General features: G+C 38.6%; 2 protein-coding genes and 1 long non-coding RNA gene across 4 annotated transcripts; 2 read left to right on the top strand and 1 right to left on the bottom strand.

Annotated features, from left to right (window-relative positions):
• Positions 1–1,102: 1,102 nt before the first annotated feature.
• On the bottom strand, positions 1,103–5,797 carry LOC122334180 (COMM domain-containing protein 5-like). Its single transcript, XM_043232041.1, has 7 exons — positions 5,640–5,797; positions 4,474–4,628; positions 4,116–4,144; positions 3,638–3,688; positions 3,473–3,568; positions 1,881–1,956; positions 1,103–1,405 (listed from the first exon to the last, which is right to left on the bottom strand). Exons 1-7 carry the CDS (start codon positions 5,746–5,748, stop codon positions 1,304–1,306), a joined length of 618 nt encoding a protein of 205 aa, XP_043087976.1. The 5' UTR covers positions 5,749–5,797; the 3' UTR covers positions 1,103–1,303.
• A 2,771-nt stretch (positions 5,798–8,568) lies between these two features.
• Positions 8,569–13,975, top strand: LOC122334185 (protein FAM199X). Of its 2 annotated transcripts, none has more exons than XM_043232047.1 (7): positions 8,569–8,684; positions 9,649–9,822; positions 10,462–10,681; positions 11,311–11,463; positions 11,633–11,794; positions 12,299–12,502; positions 12,922–13,975. In XM_043232047.1, exons 2-7 carry the CDS (start codon positions 9,656–9,658, stop codon positions 13,093–13,095), a joined length of 1,080 nt encoding a protein of 359 aa, XP_043087982.1. In that variant the 5' UTR covers positions 8,569–8,684; positions 9,649–9,655; the 3' UTR covers positions 13,096–13,975. The 2 variants fall into 2 exon arrangements, with proteins under 2 accessions (XP_043087982.1, XP_043087981.1); XM_043232046.1 differs by lacking the exon at positions 8,569–8,684 and adding an exon at positions 8,772–9,023.
• A 2,955-nt stretch (positions 13,976–16,930) lies between these two features.
• On the top strand, positions 16,931–18,260 carry LOC122334186. The gene is made up of 4 exons (XR_006248724.1): positions 16,931–17,015; positions 17,565–17,624; positions 17,884–17,928; positions 18,091–18,260. It is a non-coding gene; the product is annotated as an uncharacterized LOC122334186 (long non-coding RNA).
• The last annotated feature ends 4,569 nt before the right edge of the window (positions 18,261–22,829 follow it).

Below are 22,829 nucleotides of genomic sequence, written 5' to 3'. Positions count from 1 at the left end.
GCAGTAAAGATGACACAAAGACCAACTTGCAACTATCCTGAGAGGGCTGTTGACCTCAATTTGCCTCAGAATAGAAACATTTTAGAAATATTTGATGATAATGATCTTTTAAAATCGTATCACCTTTATGGTTTGGAGGTTATCCCAACTCTAAATGTTCCTTTATATCCTTTTAACCAGTTAGACAAGAAGTACCAGCTGTTCTTTAAGCCATAATTATGTTTTAAACACAGATTTAATTACCTGAACATATATACCATCTTGTTTACTTAATGACACCTGCATTTTAAAATCTTTATTTGAAGCAGCAACATAACATTGCACTTTACAATATTTCTATGAATAAATCTAACAAAGACCCCTCCCCTCTCCTCTCAGCCAATCACAGTGCGCATAGTTACTAAGCATGCTGACATCATCCATAGCAACGAGGTTAACCCCATACTCTTAGGACTTCTACATTTTCTACATTTTCCTTGCTTAGTAAAATTTGTCTCAGCAGCTTTGTGAACAGGTTTAAGAGAAACATTTACTGCTAAGTAGGAAAGGTTTGTGAATACAGGCCCTGGTTTGTAACAAGCGTGTGTGTGTGACAGTTTCAAGGTGTGAAAACACAGCAGAAGCTGTGAACTGTGGTTACACCGTAGTTTTATGAGAATGAAAGTCAGCAGCTCTAACTAAAACTCAGCCCCTTCGAAAAAAACCCCCATGAAATCTACAATATCGATAACGTTTAATGAATTTAGAGCTGCTTTTTTTATTAATTGAATACAACTATTTAAAAAGACATTCTTTCATTGCTCGATATTTTACTGAAGAATCGCTTGAGGTCTTAAAGTTGTCTCTCTTTACTTTCCTTCTCACGTCTTAGCTCTTCTTTGAACAAGGCTTTGTTTTAACATGGTGATTTCTCAGACTGCTGTACATAACATTAGCTGAACATTAGCTGAGCCAAAACACCCCCAGTTTTCTCACATCACAGACGTGACTCAACCGCATGCAGAGCAATCATACACTTACCACAAAACGTCTCTACTGCAGCACGCTCTTCATGCCTCTATAACAGCTGTACAAGGATTAAACAGACGCAAAACCACTGATCTTCAGAAAAAAAAGGCAACAGACATTTATTTTTTACAACAAAAATGTGTTGACAAGACTTCAGCTTGGCAGACCAAGTACAACAGAAACAAACGGTTAATAATGAATTCAGTGCAATTAATACCAAATATTAGAAAATTATAATCCAAATAAAAAAAATCTGATATATTGTCTTACAACAGAATATGATAATATGATCTCTTCAGTCTTGTATTTTGAGAATACTCCTCTTCTCTATATCATTCATTTCCTTTAGAATTAGCGAAACATTGTAACGAAGTTCCTGGAACTTGCCAACTGGAACCTAGAAGAAAGAAGAAAAGAAGAAAAGAGAGCTAGAAGAGTTCAGAAGACTTGTGCTACTTCTGGGCAATGGACAAGACGATGGTACAAGAATGGATTGTATATTTTTAGGCCAACATTTTTTATTTGTGCAAAGCACAAGACCTACATGTGTGTGTCAGAAACAGTAAGAGCGTACTTGAATACTTAATGATTTGTGTACTTTTTGCAAAAGTAACAGAATACAGAAAATGGGCAGGTCTACTAAAACATTCAAACTATAAAAGTTATTAATCAGAAAATGATACAAAGCTTGAAGTAAAACTTAACTATTCTTTTTTACAGCAGCTTTTCAATAAAAAAACAAAGCTGCTGAAAATATAGGCTCTTGTTTTTTGAAATCTGTAAATACCAGCTAAACTGGGATCTGCATGTCTACTACACATCTCAGTTATTACTATATACTTTGAAATCAAATTGAATTAAATAAAGATTACCTCAAATTGATGCACTTGACCATCAGACAGTTTCATCTGCATGAGAATAGAGGGCTGCAAAGCTCGAGACAGCGAGCTAAAAACCACACAAACATCACTAATGATCAATCATATGATGCTCATGAAATACACACAGCTGCACAACTCAGTGTAACTACAGGAGATCAAGACAAGCTTGAGTTTGTGTTTGTGGAGTGATCAAGCATATCATTGCTTTCATGAGCTTTACTCTACGGCAGGGGTGTCCAAACTCGGTCCTGGAGGGCCGGTGTCCTGCTAAAACACATATACTATGTCTGAAGAACGTGATCAGCTGGATCAGGAGTGTCTAAACTCTGCAGGACCGAGCTTGACAGCCCCGCTCTACGGTATTCATTGATAAAGAATTGAAGCGGTTTTCTTTTGATGCGCGAGACTTCTGGTTGCTGACCTTCTGGTAGAGAAATAAGGAGAATAACGTCAATTAAACAGTCTGCACTACAAACTGCTGGGTTCATAATTTAGATAATTAATTAAAATAACACGGTAAGACAAAAGCAGAAAAACCAGCTGTTACCATACAGCTAAAAATGCTGGGAGCAAAAGGGAAAGGAAACCAATGGAATTAAATTACATTCATAAATGAATGATTTAACTGGAAAAATAAGACAATTACTTAGGAAGCTAATAAACTGCTTACTAGTTAACATCTGAAAGGTTACCTACTGAACAAATAAACAGCATTCACAAGCTCTCTCTCTCTCTTTATTTTCTATTTTGGGGAAAAATTTGTCCTCAGTCAACATCAGAAGGTTGGAGAACCCTGGGATTTTTTTTAAGGAACCCTGGTGTATTTTATGAAGAAAATTGTATTTATGCAAACTAACTGCATTACTATTTACTAACGCAGCAAATGAGCCCTTGAGCACTTTTAAGATTTCCCCCTGGTTTCACAGACAAGGCTGAAGAATAGTCCCACACCAACTTGAACGAATGAAAATAATACCACATGAGCGGGGTAGGACAGTGTCTACAGTGCCATATTACACCGTTTACTGTATAAAGCATCATTTACAATTTATATGCAAATGTTCACAAAAACAAAAAGCTTTATAAAATGATACATTTTACAGCCTTTTTAAAGAAAATATTATTATTATATGAATCTTTAACAATTTATTATCAATAAATTATGAACTCAGTTAAATTAGGGGTGTGCAATATTGACAAAAATAAAATATATCTGTAATCATTTTTTGTGATTTTATCAATAACAATGACGCTTTTTGATATTCTTCATTTTCTGTGTGGTCAGTTCACAGAAGTAAATTAATCTATGCCACTAAGTTTATGTTTTAAATACCGTTAAGACATTTTTCTTTTATTATCAAATCCTTGCATTTGGGCTGTTACCAAACTAAAGGAATGGGTAACAAGACTGATCTCGGTACAGCGTTCTTGGTTCTTGTACAATGTAAGGCTTTTTAAAGACTCCTGAAAGAAATCCTGCTCTAATCCACTAGCTTGATAAGCAGCAAAAAGAGCAAAAAAAGGAAGACATTCGAATTCTGAGATCAGCATGTGTCTATTTAAATCGATCATTAATAGTGTACCTTGTGGAAATGGCAACATCGACTCTCCATTTAAAGTCCTGGATCTTCGGCAGGGTCGGGCCTTGATGTGTGCCGCTGATATTCACAGAGGTTTGTCTGCAGAAGCACTGAGAAATGAGCTGATGTACAGGATCACAGACGGCAGAAAGGAGGCTTGAATCATACCTGTTTCCAAACACAGCACTGGACATGTCTGCAATGAATTCCTCAGGGACCCTGGGGACACATATCACCATCATCTGATTTATAAATGATAAGAGGAGTACCAATGTGTGTATTGTATGGCTCACGGTCATTTTCCAAACCATAGTGATCATCCCTAACCCCTTCTCAGTGGAGACTTTATTTAGAATGCACTTGTCAGTCATTAGTTTTTATATATTAGCATCTTTTAAAAACATTTTCAAATATAAAATGTTTGTATATTTGCAACAGACTTTACTGACATCAAATCCCGTTGTCATGGGAACATCCCAGCTGAAGATAGCAAGGAAATGAAGAAACACATGCTCTGTTCACTCTAAAGTCTCCACTAAGAAGGGGATAGTGACCATGAATCGTTCAATACATGATATGCAAATTGTTACACCCCTAATAAATGATTAAGTCTTTGAAAAAAAAACGCCAAAAAAACCTTCCCTACCGAAGCGCTCGCAGATCCTCGTTAAAAACCTGAAAGAGAATTCAGATTAGTTCTGGAGACTTAGACTTACAGCTATCATGAGAAAAGTCACACAGTCTTAGAAATGAATAACTAAATCATTATGAACTAATCTGATAATCAATGCATGAAGATTGATTTTTATATACACTTTAAAAGCCTGATCAAAAGAACAAATAATTTATTCATGCATCTGATAAATGACAGGAATAGGGTGCGTTTGACTACTTTCAGCCATCAGATGGCACAAAAACTCAGCTTTTCAAGAATTTCCAGTGATGAACCTTTATAAAGCGCTTCTGTCTCAGAGTCAAAGGTCTGATGTGAGAAAGCTTTTAACCTCTTGTCTTAGAGACGGCAGACACAGAGCTTCTTTGAGAAGAGCATACAGCCCAGCCACGGCGTGGTTAAAGCTGTCTTCTGAGATCACGCTGCTCTCTGAGATCAGTCTCACAGTCTCACAGCAGTCCAGACCGTCCACGGCCTTCAGCACGGCTGTGACAGGACAGAAGATCACACGGAGACGGATGAACACTTTCCCCTGAGTCATTACATCTTTTTTTTTTACACAAAACTTTTTTGTATGACAATTTGCTTATTCTCATTGATCTCATTAATGCTTTACATTATTTATTGAAGGGTTGTTCACCCAAAAATGAAACTCTATGGGAAATGTAGGAGCAAACAAAACAATGCTTCTTAGTTTAGCAAAAGAAAACCAGTCTCCTCTTTCTTTACCAAGCCTTGCTTTGTGCTTCTAATTCATTAATTACACAAAGCGCCTTATGTTTAACTTCAGTCAGCGGGATGTTTTATTACAGACGAGGGTGTTTTATTTGAAGTCTATACAACAAACACCGGTTTATCTTCATGGAAAGGCTTGGAGGGATCTGGAAAGTTTTTAATATTTGGATTCGTCAGAAAAAAAGAAAGAAAGTCACATACACTTAGGATGTGCTTCAAAGGCGACTAAAACACTAAAAAACTCATTTTCATTTTTGGATGAACTAACCCTTTAAACTGTCTGTCTTCCCTAAAGATAAAAACTTGTTATTTATACAGATTATTTTATTTTAAACAGAGTAAACCATATTAAACTCTTGTTAATTTTTCAGTCAGTGTAAAACACTTTCAGAACCATTACTTTTTTCTGTAACGTTGAAATGAACATTATATTGAGCAGCAACAAATTATTTTATGAAAATGAATTGAAGAAAAGGTAAACTCTTCTGAAGAGATTTGTATCAGTACAAACAATATCAGTTTGTATTTTGTTGCTTCACCAATGTTCAGTCATATTTTTTTCTGCAATCGCGGATTATGTGAGCAGTGAAAAAGAAAGTAATGTTTCTTCTGCATTACCATGGTTTCATCAACAACAACAACAACAACACTGCTTTTTTTAAAAAAAACTCCTAAACGCTTGTAAACATTACGCAAACAGCTTGTATGAAAGTGCCTTCTATTCCCCAATATTTAATAAAAGCTGCAGGTTAGTGGGCTGACCGCTCAGCATCTGTGTGAACGTGTCTCTGTCCAGACTCTTTAGATGCTTGGCCAGCTGCTCCACTTCTGCAGGAACTCTTCCTCCAAACAAACTCACGGAGTCCGCCATCTTGTCCTGAGCCTCCTCCTGACGTCACAGCGCTCTTCTTCTACGCTGTTCTCCGGCGGCGGACTCAGTGGCGCTGCGCCTCCTGCTGGAGAGAAAGAACAATAACCTCAGCCCCAATATGCTTATGAAATCTGCTCAATAGCCTTTGACCTTATTTCTAGTCTGAATTTATTTGAATACTACTCCTCATCATTTTGTTTCCGGTGTACTTCAGTATATCTCAAGACAAGGCATCTCTCTACATGCGTTGCACTCTTCAGTTCAATCATTCATCTGAAACTATGAATCATTTCTCTGAAGTTTATATGTTTTCTTAACAGTCTGTCCTAATAATGTGTTGTAAATACAAACACAGCTCCACATCAGGTTTCTTTCTCTCATAGACAGTGTTTGATTTCGGGATATCTCTTATTCCAGATGTTGTAAAACCCAATTAATTAAATGGGTTCATGATATAATAGACCTGGTATAAGGAGAAAAAATGTTGCGATGCAGTTTATTCTGAACACAAGGAGAGCGTTTGATGGGATTCCCACGGGATCCAGTTATAGAGCGTTTCAACCATAGACGTCATTTTGTTTATCCAGACAAGACTGCTTTAAAAACAGATGGAGGAGCTGTAACAGTAACATGTGCATTCATCAGCTGATTTCAGAGGTCTGTGATCGACTCCCGGTATTTAGGCAGGCTTGGACAATTATTCATTGTGATTTGCTTCTTTGCTGGATTATTGTTGTTTCTTAGCCAGTCCTGCTGTAAGTCTGCTCCAGTCTTAAGAACTTCACTTTTTCAAGCAAAGAAACAAAAGAAGTGATCTCCTTAAACACACAGCACAAGATAGAGATAAGATCAACTGGCCAAAATTAAACAGTAGCTGCATTTGGCTCCAAATTTAAGAATAACTTGTATAGATCAAGATAATCTGATATTTGAGCCAAACCCTTCTTTGATTCTATTAATCAAAATAAATATTTTATTTGAAGATAAAGAAGCTTGTGATGGTGATATCTCAGTCAGAAATTCTACTGGCAATTAAGAGTTTAAAAAATAAAAGTCCAGGCAGTGATGGTCTGTATGAGATGTATAAGACTTCCTGCAAGCATGACACCAGAGATCATCTCCCTGAAACCAAACCCAATACAACGGGATCACCTTCTTAAAGAACCTTCTAAAACCATAGCTTTAGTTGAAATGAAACAATGAAAGATGTTCTGAACGCAATTATTGATGAAGCACTATCACATTACAAATAATAGAAGAGTAGTCTTCTCCTAGATCATGACCATCTCGTCACTAATAACAGTTTCCTGCTTTTTTTTTAGACTTTTACAAAGCTTTTGATTCCCTGGAGCATACATTTATATTTCAAGCTCTTATTAAATCTGGGTTTGGAGATTATTAGTGTGAAGCTATCAGGATATTATACAGAAACAATAATAACAATAATATTAAAATAAACTTGTCAAGATTCAGTTTGTCAGGTGGAGTAAGACAAGGCTGTCCTATATCTCTATATGTATTTGTACCTGCCTCTCAATTTAAAGTAAAGTACAAGCTATACAAAGTATTATTAGCCAGTTAGCTGACGACACGACTTTATTTCTGAGTGATGCCTTTGAATGAATGAATCCTTTGAGATTGATTGAGTCCTTTTCTGTCTAAATATCAGCAAATGTGAATGAATGTCTATTAAACGCCGTGATGTTCCTTCTATATATATATAACAGACTTAGGAATTTTAATTAATAAAGACCAGAAAACAAGAAAAGTAAATTTTGACCCTTTAATAGTGAAAATTGTGCTCTAAAGCCGAAGGACTGTCTCGATGCAGCTCTTTTGTGAAAAATGTAACTCATTATATTATATTACATCAGTTTTAATGAATACGACTCATTTTTGATTTGATTTCTTAGACTTTACTACCTTAAACAACACTTTTAAAATAACCTGAGTATGTTTTGTCCCTCTTCACTCTGGAATATTATCTTCAACTATATTTTCTCTAAAGTTGGTGAATTTTCTACTGCTTTGTAATGATCATGTTTCCAAGATCCTTCTCATTTTCATAAGCAGATGCTCTTTGTATGGTCCTCTTATACAAGCATACCTTTCCTCCGCACCGATATTATTTATGGAATAATCTGAATATTCTGTATGAGAATAAATCTGGTTTGAAAACACTCTTTGTAGTTTTTAGCTCTTTAACTCACAAAGCAGACTTTCCCCTGGCCATGTACTCTGTCTTTAACTGACTCAATGACTGGAAATGGGTGCTTTTCTGTAGACCAACTAAGAAATAACTATAAAATCAGAGCTCTCTTCCAGAAAGAGATAACAACGATTCCTTATGTAATTACATACTGGAATAATATTGTGGAGAATATATATCTTGGGAGAAAGTATGGACTTTGCCTCAGAAGTATCTCCTTATCAATAAAATAAAGGAGATAGCTTTTAAACTGATGTTCGCAAATGTTGCCCCACTTTTGAAAAAGAAGTCTGATATTGAAGTGAACTGCAGTTTTCTGTGATTCATTTATTTTCACATCTTATTTTGTGAGTGACTTTTATTTTTGTTTTAAAGATGTTTTCTTTGGATTGTATGACTGTTCAAATGAAAATACAGGAAAATATTACATTCACATTCATAAACAAAGACAATGGAGGTTTAGAGCCAGTAAACCTTTGTTTAAAGTTGAATTGGATGAATATTTGTTATTGAATAATAATAATAATAATAATAATAATAATAATAATAATAATAAGGAAGAAGCATCTCGCGATAGATGGCAAACTGCGCGCAGTCACGTGACGCGCCACAAAACCACAGAAGAAGAGAAGACGTCAGCTGGGGCGTTGACGTCAGCAGCGGAAGGAGATTGAGAGCCGATGTTTTCGCTGCTCAAAATAAACCCCTAAAACAGATCAGAAGACAGGTATGTGTGAAACATAGACGCTAATATGACAGCTCCTCGGTGATTAGCGCGCGCAGACAGCCGTTCAACGGGTTCGGCCACGAGTTTACTAATCGCTAATCGCTAATCGCTGCTGTCAGTAGATCCGAGCTACTAAAATAAGGAATAAACAAAAGAAATATCGGTAACGTTTACGTTATGTATTATGTTCCGATTAAGTGAACGACGTGGGTTACTGATTCTTCAACAGATCGTGAGCTTTAGTGGGATCAGATGAAGAGGTCCAGGCCTGCTGTCTGTTTACATGAGGCCCTCACTCTTCTCTCTTTAGCACGGATTTTATAGAATAAAGGCTCGAATGTAGGTGTCATATGTGCTTTATATATATTATATTGCAATGGTAGGAAATATTTTTTTTTTTTTATAAACACGACCATTACCTAATATCATAATGATTTTGGTATAAAATTATTGTTGGCTGTTTTGTTACAAACATGTTACTGTGTTATTAATGACTAGTACTGTTTCTTACATAACATCTTTGGCTTTATTATCAGTATTGTATCTAATCAATTATTGGGCTGACACAACATCCACATCAAATATTCCATTATTTAAATGTATTAATTAGCAGCCAGTGGGATTTATTTTTAGTTTTACGGTTATGGCAAGCACATTTACAATCTTTAACAATGTGTAATGGATGCATTCTATATACAAATAGTGCAAAAATAAGTTTTGCTGTTATTTGATCCATTTTTTGTTTAATGGTGAAAAACAAGTTTGAAATTAGCAAAGGTCAGTGTCACAAATAATTAAGATTTCAGGCCAATTTCAGCATTGGAGAGAATGAAACTCCATTACTAACTACTTTAGATACCTTGTGCCATAAAAACACCTTTTCCCACAGTTTAAAAAAGTAGAGAGAGAGAGAGGTTTTCCAGGTACAGGAACAGGTCGTTCTGATGCGGTCTGTTGTGTGCAGCTTCCAGATGTCTGAGGACGTCTACGAGAAGTTCCTGGCTCCAGAAGAGCCGTTCCCGCTGCTGTCTCAGAGAGGGAACTTCAGTGAAGATGCCACGCTGGACGTCAGTGACTTCGGCTGTCAGCTGTCCTCGTGTCACCGGACAGACCCGCTTCACCGCTTCCACAGCAGCAGGTCTGCTTATTCACTTAACTCTATTAAAGTGCCTTTCAAATGATGTACGGTTTGTTGGAATTGGACGAAAAAATGACTGAGTCAGCACCAGTTTGAAGTCAATTTAGAGAATAACTGATTGAAAGTTTTCTGAAGGTTCCAAAGCAAAATCACAGATGCAAAAATAAGTGTTAGAAAGAAACCTAGAAACTATTACCTACTTGAAGGAAAAAAGAATTTGCCTCTAAATTATAAGCATTCAAGTAAGAAAAACTAATAATAAAGTGTAAAAATCAATTGAAAGAAATTGCTCCAAAAGCAGTTGAATCAAGCAGTGAGTGATTACCTACTTGTTTTTACCATGTGATTAACATTAAAGGTCCTATGTTGATTTATTTTGTGATTTATGTAAAACAACAAACTGATGATTTATATATAAATCATGTGTTATTGCATATGCAGTGTTGTGATTAGCTGGACTAGTGACTAGTTGTAGCTGAAATATAATAACCTTGCTGTCATCATGCTTATTCTGCCTGGCTGGCTCTGATGAAGCACGCAGTGGTGTGTGTGTGTGTGTGTGTGTGTGTGTGTGTGTGTGTGTGTGTGTGTGTGTGGGGAGGTCTGTGCTGCTGGACAGTGATCTGTGTGTGGTTTTAGGTGGAACCTGACCTCGTGTGGCACCAGCGTGGCCAGCTCCGAGTGCAGTGAGGAGCTCTTCTCCTCCGTGTCTGTGGGCGATCAGGACGACTGCTACTCGCTGCTGGATGAGCAGGAGCTGGCCTCCTTCGACCTGTTCCCCGAGGGCAGCGTCTGCAGCGACGTGTCCTCCTCCATCAGCACTTACTGGGACTGGTCTGACAGCGAGTTCGAGTGGCAGGTGAGCGGTCAGCTGGGGATCACTCGCCAAGCTGTTTGATGGACTGTAGATTAGAGATGGAACCTTTACCAGTTTGATGATAAAGCATGATCAGATTCCCACTGTTGGTTTTACCGTGTCACATTTTAAGTGAAAATGCTCGAGAAAGAAAGAAAGTGCTAGTGCACTTCAAATAATATGAAGATTATGCGTTAACAGATAAGCCATATTAGTGATTGTTAATGGTATTGCTAATATCCACATAACTGACAGCATTACCTGTTTAAGTTTGTTCAAGTTGTGCATGAAAGACACTGCTTTTGTGCACTTTTACTCGTGCACATCTCTGTGTTTGAAACCTGAAATATGACATTTACTATTTTATGAAACCTTTTGTACATGCTATTAGATAAACTGTCGTCAGTCATGTTGATTAGCCAGCATTGGTGATGTTATTGTTTTAGTGTTAAGGTAAACAAAAAGTAATTTTTATTGTTTGCTGATTTTAGATATAAAACCTGGTAAAGGGATTTGTCTCTGAGCTTTTTGAATAATTCCAGCACACTTTTAAAGTACCATGATAATACGGATAATGTTTTGTCACCTCTGATCGTGATGATCAAGTGTATTACGTTTAATCTCTTTTCCAGTTACCCGGAAGTGATATCGCCAGCGGCAGTGACGTTCTCTCCGACATCATTCCCAGCGTGCCCAGTTCACCCTGTCTCGCCACCAAAAGAAAAAACAAACCGCACCGAAACCTGGACGAGCTGCCCTGGAGCGCCATGACAAATGATGAACAGGTCTGAATACATTCACTTCTATCACTTTACTTAGTGAAACTTTGACTGCTTTATGATGGATGAAAAGGAAAAGGAAGCAGTCTCACAGCATTTACTTGTTGTTTAGTTTCATTGCAGTGAAGTCTTTTGTTGTCTGTGTGAGCTCATTTTGATGCTTTTTGTTTTTCAGGTGGAATATATTGAATATTTAAGTCGAAAAGTAAGCACAGAGATGGGACTTCGGGAGCAGCTTGACATCATAAAAATAATCGACCCGAGTGCACAGATTCTGCCAACAGACAGTGAATTCATCATCGAGCTCAACTGCCTCACAGACGAAAAACTCAAACAGGTGATAAATTACACTCAATACCTTCTCATACATTACAGCATTGCCCTGTTATTAGCAAACTGCGTGTAATATGTTACACAACTTTTTAAAACATATTCTAAAAGATACCACAAAATAATAGCCCTTTTTGGATGTTTGCTGTCACAGATTTTATAGTCTGTTCATCACCCCACAGAGGAGCATTAGCATTCAACGGCTTGCTGTAAACAGAACTGATTTTGACAGCGTAACGTTGAGAAATTTTAATCGAAGTATGTGATAGACTTAATTTTGACCCTAAAGAACCACATCAACTTGTGGTAAGTGGGCATTCCTTTTAACTGCAAGGTATTACACTTACCTTAAGTGTTAACAGAGAAGAACTGAGAAAGAAACTCATAACATAAGGTATCAAAAATGTGGATTCTGTTTGCATCGTGGGACTTAAATTTGAAGAGGTGAACTTTGAAACTGTGCAAAAGCTGTGTTTTCCAGTGATTGATTTGGTGTCTCCAATTGCTGCAGGTGAGGAGCTACATCCGTGAGCATGGCCCACGGCAGCGCAGCGTGAAGAGGAGCATGGCAAGCAGCGTCAGCGCTCATAGCAGCAGTAACGCCAGCATGTCGAGCAGCGCCAGCAGCAGCAGCGCCTCCACCGCATCCAGCATCAGCCGTGCTCACAGTGATGGAAACCTGGCCTCTGCCGCCGAAAGGATACGAGACTCCAAGGTGCTCCTAAGAAACCACAGCGCAGTGATCCGTCTCCGTCTCAAACACACAGCACAGTAAATTCTCACTAGAATGACAAGAAGTCTAACTAAAATTCTAAAAGGCATTCAGAAGAAACTGGTGAGACGAGAGAGACTGACTAACACTGTCAGCTTCACTTATGCACTGACAGAATTTATTTAAAACAATCATATTCCTTTAAGATGTTTTCAAACATATCAATGGTGCCATTAACAAAGGGGTCTTATGGTCATGCTAATACTCCACATGCTAATAACTGCTTCAGTTGATCTCTCTTTGTGTCTGTCTAATGAAAGGGAATGGGCGGCGGCATCTGGAGAAAGTTAAAAACTAGAAAACTAGTTTAGGAAGGTTTAAGCTGGACTGAGGCACTGACTGTTGGCTGTGGTGTTTTCCAGAAACGCTCCAAGCAGAGGAAGCTGCAGCAGAAGGCCTTGCGCAAGCGTCAGCTGAAAGAGCAGAGACAGGCTCGCAAGGAGAGACTGAGCGGCCTGTTCCTGAACGAGGAGGTGCTGTCTCTCAGAGTGACTGAGGAGGAGGACCACTGCGACGACCTGGACGTGCTGATGTGACCCCAGTGAACCCTTCAGTGTTCCTTCTACGCTAGACCCGTCAGCATCATCACAAACACAGCAGGGCCTGCGGAGTCTCAGAGCACTGATCCCATGAACCAAGTATTAAAATACGTGTAGACTAACGTACATCAAAAACACTAATAGCTGTCTGATGCGGCTGTAGAAAGACACGGACCCCTGCCTCCACGAGGTGTTTGGACATCATTCACACGGGGAACCAAATGTCAGCAACGTTTCACAATAGCAAAAAAAAAACAAAAAACATACATAGCCAAATCAAGAATTATCCAGACACCTTCACAAATTCTCCCATTGTGTCATGGTTTATTCACTATAGTTAAAAAAAATGGTATTAAAATATGAGAAGAACTTTGAGTTAACCCTCTGAGGTTCTGGGGCCCTGGTTTTGACTCATTCTGACTGGTCTTGTTTAAAAAAAAAAAAAGGAAAATAATGGCTAAAGTCTGATAACCATATTTAGTAAAAACTGGGCTTCAATAATATGAGAACACCCTGAAAGTACATGCTTGTGTTTTTGAGAAAACAATGTTTATGCATGGTTAGTTAAAAAAGTTAATAATGCCATTAAAACTCACACAGAGGACTGGTTCACTATTTGGTTATCAGCTGTTAAATTTGGTACACAAATAAATAATACTAATTTAGCTAATACTAATTAAGCAATTCTTAATTTTGTTCATTCTGTGGTGGAAAAAGATCTCATTAGCAGTTAAAGCAAAACAAAGTGTGGACTGATAAGTGTCCTGCACCCACTAGTAAAAATATATAAAGAATTATGTTTGGTGTCTGAATAATTTTTGGTTTGACTGTTTTTTTTATTACAATCTTCATTAGAAAAAAATAATTAAGTATAAAACTATAATAGTATGCGATACCAAATTTAAAACCTACTTGGTATTAAACATTCAGTAGAAAGACATAAATATGTTGTACTCTAACCCAAAGACACCTTTCTTAAACAGCGCAGATAAATTAGCAGGATGTCGGCATTAAAGCATAACATCCCAAATAATGCAAGCCCCGACACACTCTTCAGTAGCATTGAAAGGACAGAGAAGGTGTGTGTGTTTCATCATGGTGTACACTGACATCTTCATTGATCATTTGTCCATAATATGTACATAAATTGTGTAAATGTTTGTTGAACTCAGGCATAGAGGGAACACTGACAGCTAAAGTCATCTTCTCCGTTGTGTCTCTGCTTTACGTTGATTTGAAATGTCATGAATTCATGTTTTGGAACTTTTGGACATTCAAATTTCATATAAAAAAATCTATACACAATACCTTTAGACGTGTTCATTGACTTAATATTACAGAAAATATCACTTGTGCTCTCCTAGGCAAATTGGAGGAAATAATGTTTCATAATTCTTATTGTGATTTATATTTATATAATGTGTTTAAGAGTGGAAGTGAGGGGAGTACGTTTTAGTGTTAAAATGACACGCATTCATCTTACATGTTTTGTTTAGGTCAGAATTTGCAAGCAAAACCCTTTTTTTTTGTTAATCTTGTATACGTTATTTAAGCTTTCTTTATAAATTTAAGCTTTGTTTTATTGCAGATGTACAATTTGAACAATTCTTATGTTTAGCTGCAAAATGTCTGAACGTTTTTTATTTTCACCATTTGTAAGACAACTACATAGATATTTTGAGTCAGACATAAATGTAAATGTATAAGTGAAGTATGACTTAACTGCTTTGCTGAAATGTCTGAATATTCTTAACTGAATAAAATCAAAAGTATGACATGGATGAGATGTGAAATATATTGAACGTCAGACTAGCTTTGTGTCAGTTAATCATATCCTGTCTTGACATGAAATCTTTTTAAGCATTAAAATCCATGATTGCTTTTTTTATGTAAATCTAATGCTTTGTTCTGAGAGGTACAGTAAGTGTTGTCTTGATATATTTATGTGAGTGATTGTGCATGTTTAATGTTTCTAAACGCTGCCACTAACATTACCTTTTTTTTCCCTTTAAAGTCAAGTTAAAGTTAAGACGCCACCAAACTCTGGTAATCATTTTAATTGTTAGCAGTTGCTGATGCTCACGAGCATGCACTTTCACTTTCACAAAGAAACGTTCAGCAGGAGGGCAGAGGATGGAAAGGGTGTAAATATATCGTTATATAATGCTGATTTAAGGTTTCAGACATTTAAATACATGTGCACTATTATTTAGAAAAGTCACACAGGGGCTAACAAAGCAATTGTGTGCAATAACTAATTCCAAAATTGTTAATAAGATGGTGCTAACACACTAGTAATGACTCAAGTATTACCAAATCCTTCCAGTATTCTGAAGTGAAGTGATCCGCAGATAGATTCTGTGTATAACGACTCAAGTGTTACTACATCTTTCTGAAGAAACTACTAATTATTTGGATCCATATTCTAAAATGAAGATCATAGTACCTACTAGTAATGATTTAAATCTAGCATAGAGCAAAAACTAATACCTCAAAGGTCAGACTTTAGCAATTTCCAGAGAGTTACCACAATCTTCACTTTAGAATACTGATCCATAAAAGAGTAATTCCTTTAGAAAGATTCACCTGAATAACTACTATTCAATACTTCACAAAACCTGCAAAAGCTTACCAAGATTTCAGTCATTACTAGTGAGTTATCATAACCTTCCCTTTAAAATACTGATCCTAATAATTAGTAACTTCCTCTGAGGTATTTGGTTATACTTGAGGTTACCATGACCTTCACTTTAGAATTAATTCTACATCATATATTATTCATATTAATTATAAACCTGTATCCTGTAACTCTTAGTAGTTCTTGGGGAGGAATGAAAAAAATGACAGTTACTAGTTAGCTAATAGTGAACTACCACATTCGACTAAGTACTATTACTAACTCAATAATCAGAGTTTCTTGTTACTTGGTAGTTGTCATGAACCACGCCTCTGTGGCTCCAGAGGGAACCCTCCCCAGAATAGTAGTCCTCAGAACTCCATTTCCCATCATGCCATTTCCCAGCCCTGATTACTTGCCCAGGTGTACCCCATTAGACTACTATATAAGCTGCTACCAGATCGTACTCCTTGCGGAGTCTTATCCTTGCTCTGGCTGGTAATGCTGAGCGGTTGTTCTGTTGGTGTCTTTCTGTGTTTTTGGTTTGCCGATTGTTTGCTGTCTACCCGTTGACCTATTGCCTGTACCTGGACTCTGATTCTGTCTGCCTGCCTCGACCATTGCCTGACTCTGTTTTCGACTCTACCTGCCCTGTTATCTCAGCTATTGTTACCGAACCTTGCCTGTTTGACTATTCTCATTAAAGAGCTCGTGAATGGATCCAAACGCTTCTGACTCCTCATTACAGTAGTAGTTACTAGAGCGCTAATATTGCATTAATCATGTGTTCTTGTGTAGTTATTTATTAATGATGGAACCGTATTCTGAAGTGTTTACCAACTGTTTGTAGTTGTTACATTTCAAAGCCTCGCCCATACAGGAAAGTACTGCAAACAAAAACTAACCGCTACGCCTTCAGGGGTTATCACTGAAGCAGATTGATTGGTTTTTGTACCAAAAATATAGTTTAAACTATATAATGTAATTTTACTGCGGTAAATACAATCCAAATTAAAAGAAAATTCAAAGTGTTTGACATGCGGCTTGCTTTGTGCCGGTCTAGTTCCTTATTCCTGTCATTTGACTGATCAATAACATACAGAAAGAGACATACACAATCTAAAGTACTTGGCTTCATTCTGGTATTCAAACCTGTTTTGACTAGAATCACAGGAAGTGGTGTAACCCTAACTCCACCCTCAGGGCTTTTATACTGCTAGCAGCATTCAAACCAATCCTGAAAACCTTTGATTGCTTTGCTTTGAGTAAAGTATAACCAAATACCTCAGAGGAAGTTTGAGTAAGTACTTATTTTTGTTGTGCTTCATGGTTAACTGTTGTATTTGTTATATTTAATAATGTCCTTGAAGGACATACCCTTTTGCCTTTTTATGTATATTCATGCATAAAAATATGTTTTCTTTTTGCTACCTAAATTGTAGTGTGATGTGTTGCCATACAATGTGACAGATCAGATCAGAAGAAGAATCGATGTGCAGACTGTATGTTTTAGCCTAAATGTATGAAACATAATCCATCAGATGTAATAACCAAAATATAACATAGTAAACAATAGGTTATACAAGGACTAAGAGTGAATTCAATTAGAAGTAGACCTTGACGTGTGATCTCTGAGGTGTAAATAGAGCAATGAAATACATCACCTTTTTCTCATTTTTTTCCCATGTAAAATATGAATAATCATCACAGGAAAATAAACAAGACTAATACATTTCATTATTGAAGAGGTGGCACTAACACAAACACAGCAGATGTTTTACAATGACGATATGTTTGTTGTGTGACATGACCTTATTTATCACCACAACTCCTCCCTTTGCCCTCCCAGGAAGGAGCGCTCGACGAGAATATAACTTTAACATCTTTAATCATTCACAAACAAGGAAAGGTACCTGCCTCAGGCTGCTGGACAGACAGGCAAACAAAGGAAACCACACCTAGTACAAACACTACTAAAGACGAGCACAAACTGACATCAAACTAACATGACCTTTTAAAGCAAATGAACTGAACATCTGAACATACATGACACCGCCAACATGGGACCTGAAAACAACAACACTGTGACACATACAGCACACAGATATGATATATATATGTTTATTTATTTATTTTATTTTTTTAATTTCTAAATTTTTTTTTTCTAGGCATCATTCAGCCCACAATCCTTTACCCCACAATGGCTAGTCATGGTAGGAAATGTTTTCTAACGTTGATGCCTGATTCTGTAAAATACAGTATATATATATATATATATATATATATATATATATATATATATATATATATATATATATATATATATATGTGTGTGTGTGTGTGTTACAAATGTGATAAATTCTGTTTTCTGATAGGTACTAAAAGAAAGTTTAGTAATGAACAATCTGGTTCAAGTGCAAAGTGTCCTGAAAGCAGTTCGCAGGACCTCAGAACAGGCAAGTATATTCTTCCTCTCTGTAGAATAGAACCAGTTTAATTGTATATAAAAATGTATAAGATAACTACAGCAAAACAGCATATTAATGGATGTTAGTGTGGACCAGAGCCACAAAACTAAAAGTATCTTATAATTTCTGATTTAGGAGAGTCTTAAGAGAGTGAAAGTGTTAGTCCTATTTCGACTCCTAATTTTAAAAGTATTAAAATTAAGAGACTCCTAAGAGTATTTCACAATTGTTTTAGCACTAAAACTAGCTCCTAAATCTGTGAAACATTAGGAGAACTGAAGAGGACTCTTAAATCACTACGACCAAGACACAAAGTATCCTAAATAGCTGTTGCCGGCAATATGTTTTACATTTAAACAATCGTTTTTATAGTTTTATTTTAGAGTAAAAAGTCACTTACTGTTTGCAAAAGGTGGATTAAGCTTACAGAACTTATTATTTATTTCTATGGTGTGTATAAACAGCATCTGTAATAGCTGTAATGTGATTGGTTATTACACATGTGATCCTCTGGTCAATCGTAGGTTTGTCTTAGCAGGTTTGTGAATAGGTTTTAATAGGAGAATACTCAGCTAAACTCTTACTGTGTGTGAGATCAAATATTTTGTGAATAGTGGCCCATCTCTGTTTTCTTCAATCACTTTTTATTTATATAGCACTTTTAACAATATAGATTGTGTCAAAGCACAGCAGTATCAAACAGGAGAATAGATTGATAGTAATGTAAATGACAAGATTAAGCACTTCATTTTTATTATGCAGAGGTCTCTGTAATAAAATCAACGATAATCTCTAGTAGTTAAGTGTCCCCAACAAAGCAAGCCAGAGGAACCAGAACCCCATCCATACAGAATAGAGAAAACTTTGGGAGAAACCAGACTCAGTTGAGACCAGTTCTCTCTCTGACCGACGCCCAGCACTTAACTTCCAGTTCAATTTTAAACACAGCTGTGTCAGATAGTGTAAATGACTTAGTGTGTGTGTCTTCTGATCTCTTATGAATCGAGAAAGAGAATAAGAAAGAAACAGACTAATATTAGCGTAGATGCCATTCTTTTTATGTACATCATGTGTTATATGTAGTAATACTAATGAAATAGTATTGAGAAGTGGTTGATATTTGATCTGAAATATAGATGTCTTTACTCAAGAATGCTTATATATTCTTACTGAGGTGATAAATGGTTAGATATATCCTCACTATAAGGTCCACTATTCTGTGGTGGGGTGCTATGTAATGCGTTCTCTTTATAAGCATTACAGCTGTTCAAGATCTGTTCTTTAGTGCGATGCACACCGTGAGGAACCTGTGCTGTTGAGACCAGATAGAAAGGTTAAGTCCAGTAGGACGAACTTGTAATCTGGCTTTCACTGTAAAAGCAACAATGTCCTCACTGAGTGCAGTGTTCTTAAGAAATGATCGGCACAGGGAGGACATGCAAGTTTTCCTTGAAGTTTCAGTCCAGTCCAGTGTTGTTTTGAAAATGATCTTTCGTGCAGTGTGTAACACAGTTTTAAATCTGAAAGTGCACTGTGTATAAAGTTATCGTCTCTCAAAAGAAAGAGTCGAAAAAAGTTGTTTTTTAACATAAGTTCAAGCCGTTTCATGTTGACGCTAACATGAAACACTTGTTGGTCTTTTCGAATTGGTCTGAATGAAAAGCTAATCATTTAGCCACTAGGTGCTCCTTTAGAGCGTTAAAAGCTAACAAACGCTGCATTAAAATGAAATCGACCAATCAAGACGGAGGTGGTGTGTGGAGAAATGAATCATTAAAACTAATCGCTTAGGAGTCATTGAAAAAATAGGTAAAAATAAATGCATATTATAAAGGAAATTAAATTCATTTCAGACCGCACATTTTTAAAATGTTGCTTCATGCCTGAGATACCGCGTAAAAGATATAAAAAGCGCAACAGTCAAACAGTCAAACATGTTTACACAGAGAAAACTATAGGAAAGCAGCATAATCATTTAATATGCATCATGTTGACAGGATGAAAACGTCTCTGGTTACAACTGTAACCATGGTTCCTCTAGGAACGAGCTGCGCGTCACAAACGCTTTGGGAAACGAGATGCCCACGCCGCCATAATTCCAAGGTCTCTGTTTCGAAAAGGGGGTCCTCAGACCACCCATCAGGATAAGACAGAGGAGCCAGGAGTGGGCCTCATGTCAAAATTATAGAAAGGAGGAAAAGTGGAGGGGCTCGAAGTGGGTGCCTTATACAGAGCCTCTAACACCACAAAACCAAATCCCAGGGGAACTCTGGTCCGCACTGAGGTCTCCAGCCTCAGCACACCGTGTGGAGGAATCGTAATGGTGTCTGCCCACCGAGGCCACCAATAGGGTCATGATATGCAGATATGACTGGCAACGACCTTTAGGTGGAGTGATGAACCTGGTGGAGAATGTCGCCTGAGAAATCCCACTGAGCCTACTGGGCAAAGTTAACTGAGTTTAAAATGGTGGTCTCCACACCAGGAAGTGAACATTTTCCACCTCTCTGGCATACACGCCTCGTGAGAGGGAGCGCTGGATTGAGGATGGTCTCAACAACCTCAGCTGAAAGACCAGAAGTTATGAGTTGTGCCCTCAGGGGCCACACCCACAGCTTCAATAACTCTCGGGGCGAGGTGAACTATTGCTCCCCTGCCTGAGAGAATAGTTCTCGGTTGACCGTGATACTCAGGCCGATCAGGTACCGCAAACCCTTCTTGGTCTAGCTAGAACGGTGCAGCTAGCAGTAGTCTGATTCTCGCCCCGGCGCACTCTCGCCAGAACTCCTGGGGAGCCGGGCAATCAGGGGAGGGGGGGCCGCGCACAGGCGAAGCCTTTCTTGGGCATCGCCACATATATAGCATCCAGTCCTAGGGGAGTTGATGAACTAGAGAGAACCTGGTGGACCCAGCGCATTCCTCAGCGCCAAAGATCTACATCCGCCGCCTAATATCTCATCCAGGACTGCTTCACCACCTCGGGGTAAAGTACATCCATCTGCCCTGATCCTCGAAGACCGTCTCGATAGGGTGTCGGCCCCTATATTGGTATATTTAGAAATGCAAGCCGCTTCTCAGCGTAGATGATCTTCTATTCTAAATACGCGAGGATCTGCAAGGCCAGTCTGTTCAAGGGAAGTAGAACGCAGACCTCCCTGGTGGTTGATGATGTGGGCAACACTTGCTGTGTTGTCGGTGTGCACCAACACATGCACCTCTCAGGTCTGGGAGGAAGTACTTCAGAGCACAAAATACAGCTAATATCCCTAGCTGAGTTATATACCAATCCCAGTGGTGATAGCTTCACAGACCGTGCGGGGCCGGGCGCTGCTCAACACCGCGCCCCAACTGGTTAGGAATGCATCCGGCGCAAGCGCAAGAAAGGGAAACTCCTTGGTCCCTTTCAGCCACCACTGTAGGGGTCTCATGCTGCAGCAGGCCAAAATGTATCACGTTGGGACGCAGTTGCCATCAGCCCCAGCAGTCTCTGGATACTGCCTGGGATGCGAGTGATTGGCCTCTCACTACTCTCTCGGACCGACGTGAGGATCGACTCGCAATTGGCCAGCAGGGAGACAATCGCGCCCTCGTGATCGCGGGTTGAACTTGCTGATGACGCCTGGGTATATGGTCCTGATCGACCGCAATACACCTTCTTTCGCTGCTCAGTCTCAAACCCAACTCCCCATGTGAGACAAAACAACATCTCGCATGTTGAACTGCCATCTGCTCTGATCGAGCCAATATCAACCAATCGCCGACATATTCGAGCCCACGGATGCGCTGGGAGTTTCCAGTGGAGCCAGAGCTGCATCCATACACTGCAGAACTGTGCGGGTGAGAGTGGTAGTCGTAACGGAAGTGCTCGAGCATTGGCATGCTACGCTCGAAAAGCAAGCCTCAGAAAACTTCCTCCAAAGTTGAGAGAAGGGATGAATATATGGGCAGTAATGGCCCTTCAGGCTCTATGGTTTTATTTAAACCAGCATTGATCTGATTTTGAAATACCACTCCATTAGATGGTAAGAGCATTTTTGAACTTCAGTCTGCTGACTGGAGCTGGTTCAAGACTCAGATTCGCGATGGGACGCAACCCCCATCCTTCTTTGGAACAATGAGCCAGCGGCCAGAAACCCAGGATTACACAGCATGAGGAGGGATCTCGATGGGTTTCTTTCCTAAGTAGGATTCTACTTCCTGTTCTATCACCAGAGCTCTGTTGGGGCCGATTAATGTCGCGTGACTCCTGAATGTCAGTGTTGGAAAACCTGAAATGAATTCGATAGCCTTTCTCTATCGTTTGCGGCTGACCCATTGAGATACATTTCAAAGAAGTTTCCACGCTACAACACCCCCTAAGGGAATCAGCCTCCTCGAGGTTGACCTTTGTGTGCGAGCATACAGGTAACCGGGTGGCCTGAAGCGCCGACCGGGCAGGCAGACACTGGGCTAGTTGTAAACGGGACCCCCGTAGGTGGCGCCTCTCCTGCCTGCGTGACGCACTCGGGTGAATCCGCTGGGGGAGACGTGCGGTTGAAGGCTCCGGCTCTCTGCACGAGGGCAGAGACAGCGGAGTTACTTCCTGAGGGCCCTGAGGAGGAACGGTGCCGAATGACAAGGTATAACCTGATCCTCCCCAGAGGGGC

The sequence above is a fragment of the Puntigrus tetrazona genome, unplaced genomic scaffold (genome assembly GCF_018831695.1).
Source record: "Puntigrus tetrazona isolate hp1 unplaced genomic scaffold, ASM1883169v1 S000000497, whole genome shotgun sequence".
Classification (NCBI taxonomy): domain Eukaryota; kingdom Metazoa; phylum Chordata; class Actinopteri; order Cypriniformes; family Cyprinidae; genus Puntigrus; species Puntigrus tetrazona.
This window is presented reverse-complemented; position numbering and strand designations above follow the sequence as displayed.

What these genes read in the sequence shown, in the direction of transcription:
- LOC122334180 (XM_043232041.1), bottom strand. Translation starts at nt 5,748, where the DNA reads ATGGCGGACTCCGTGAGTTTGTTTGGAGGAAGAGTTCCTGCAGAAGTG. An exon ending in GTTCACACAGATGCTGAGCG is followed by an intron (nt 4,629 to 5,639) that starts GTCAGCCCACTA and finishes GTCCTGTCACAG; the next exon opens with CCGTGCTGAAGGCCGTGGAC. An exon ending in AGTGCTGTGTTTGGAAACAG is followed by an intron (nt 3,569 to 3,637) that starts GTATGATTCAAG and finishes GTGCTTCTGCAG; the next exon opens with ACAAACCTCTGTGAATATCA.
- LOC122334185 (XM_043232047.1), top strand. Translation starts at nt 9,656, where the DNA reads ATGTCTGAGGACGTCTACGAGAAGTTCCTGGCTCCAGAAGAGCCGTTC. An exon ending in ACAGCGAGTTCGAGTGGCAG is followed by an intron (nt 10,682 to 11,310) that starts GTGAGCGGTCAG and finishes TCTCTTTTCCAG; the next exon opens with TTACCCGGAAGTGATATCGC. An exon ending in CCATGACAAATGATGAACAG is followed by an intron (nt 11,464 to 11,632) that starts GTCTGAATACAT and finishes TTTGTTTTTCAG; the next exon opens with GTGGAATATATTGAATATTT.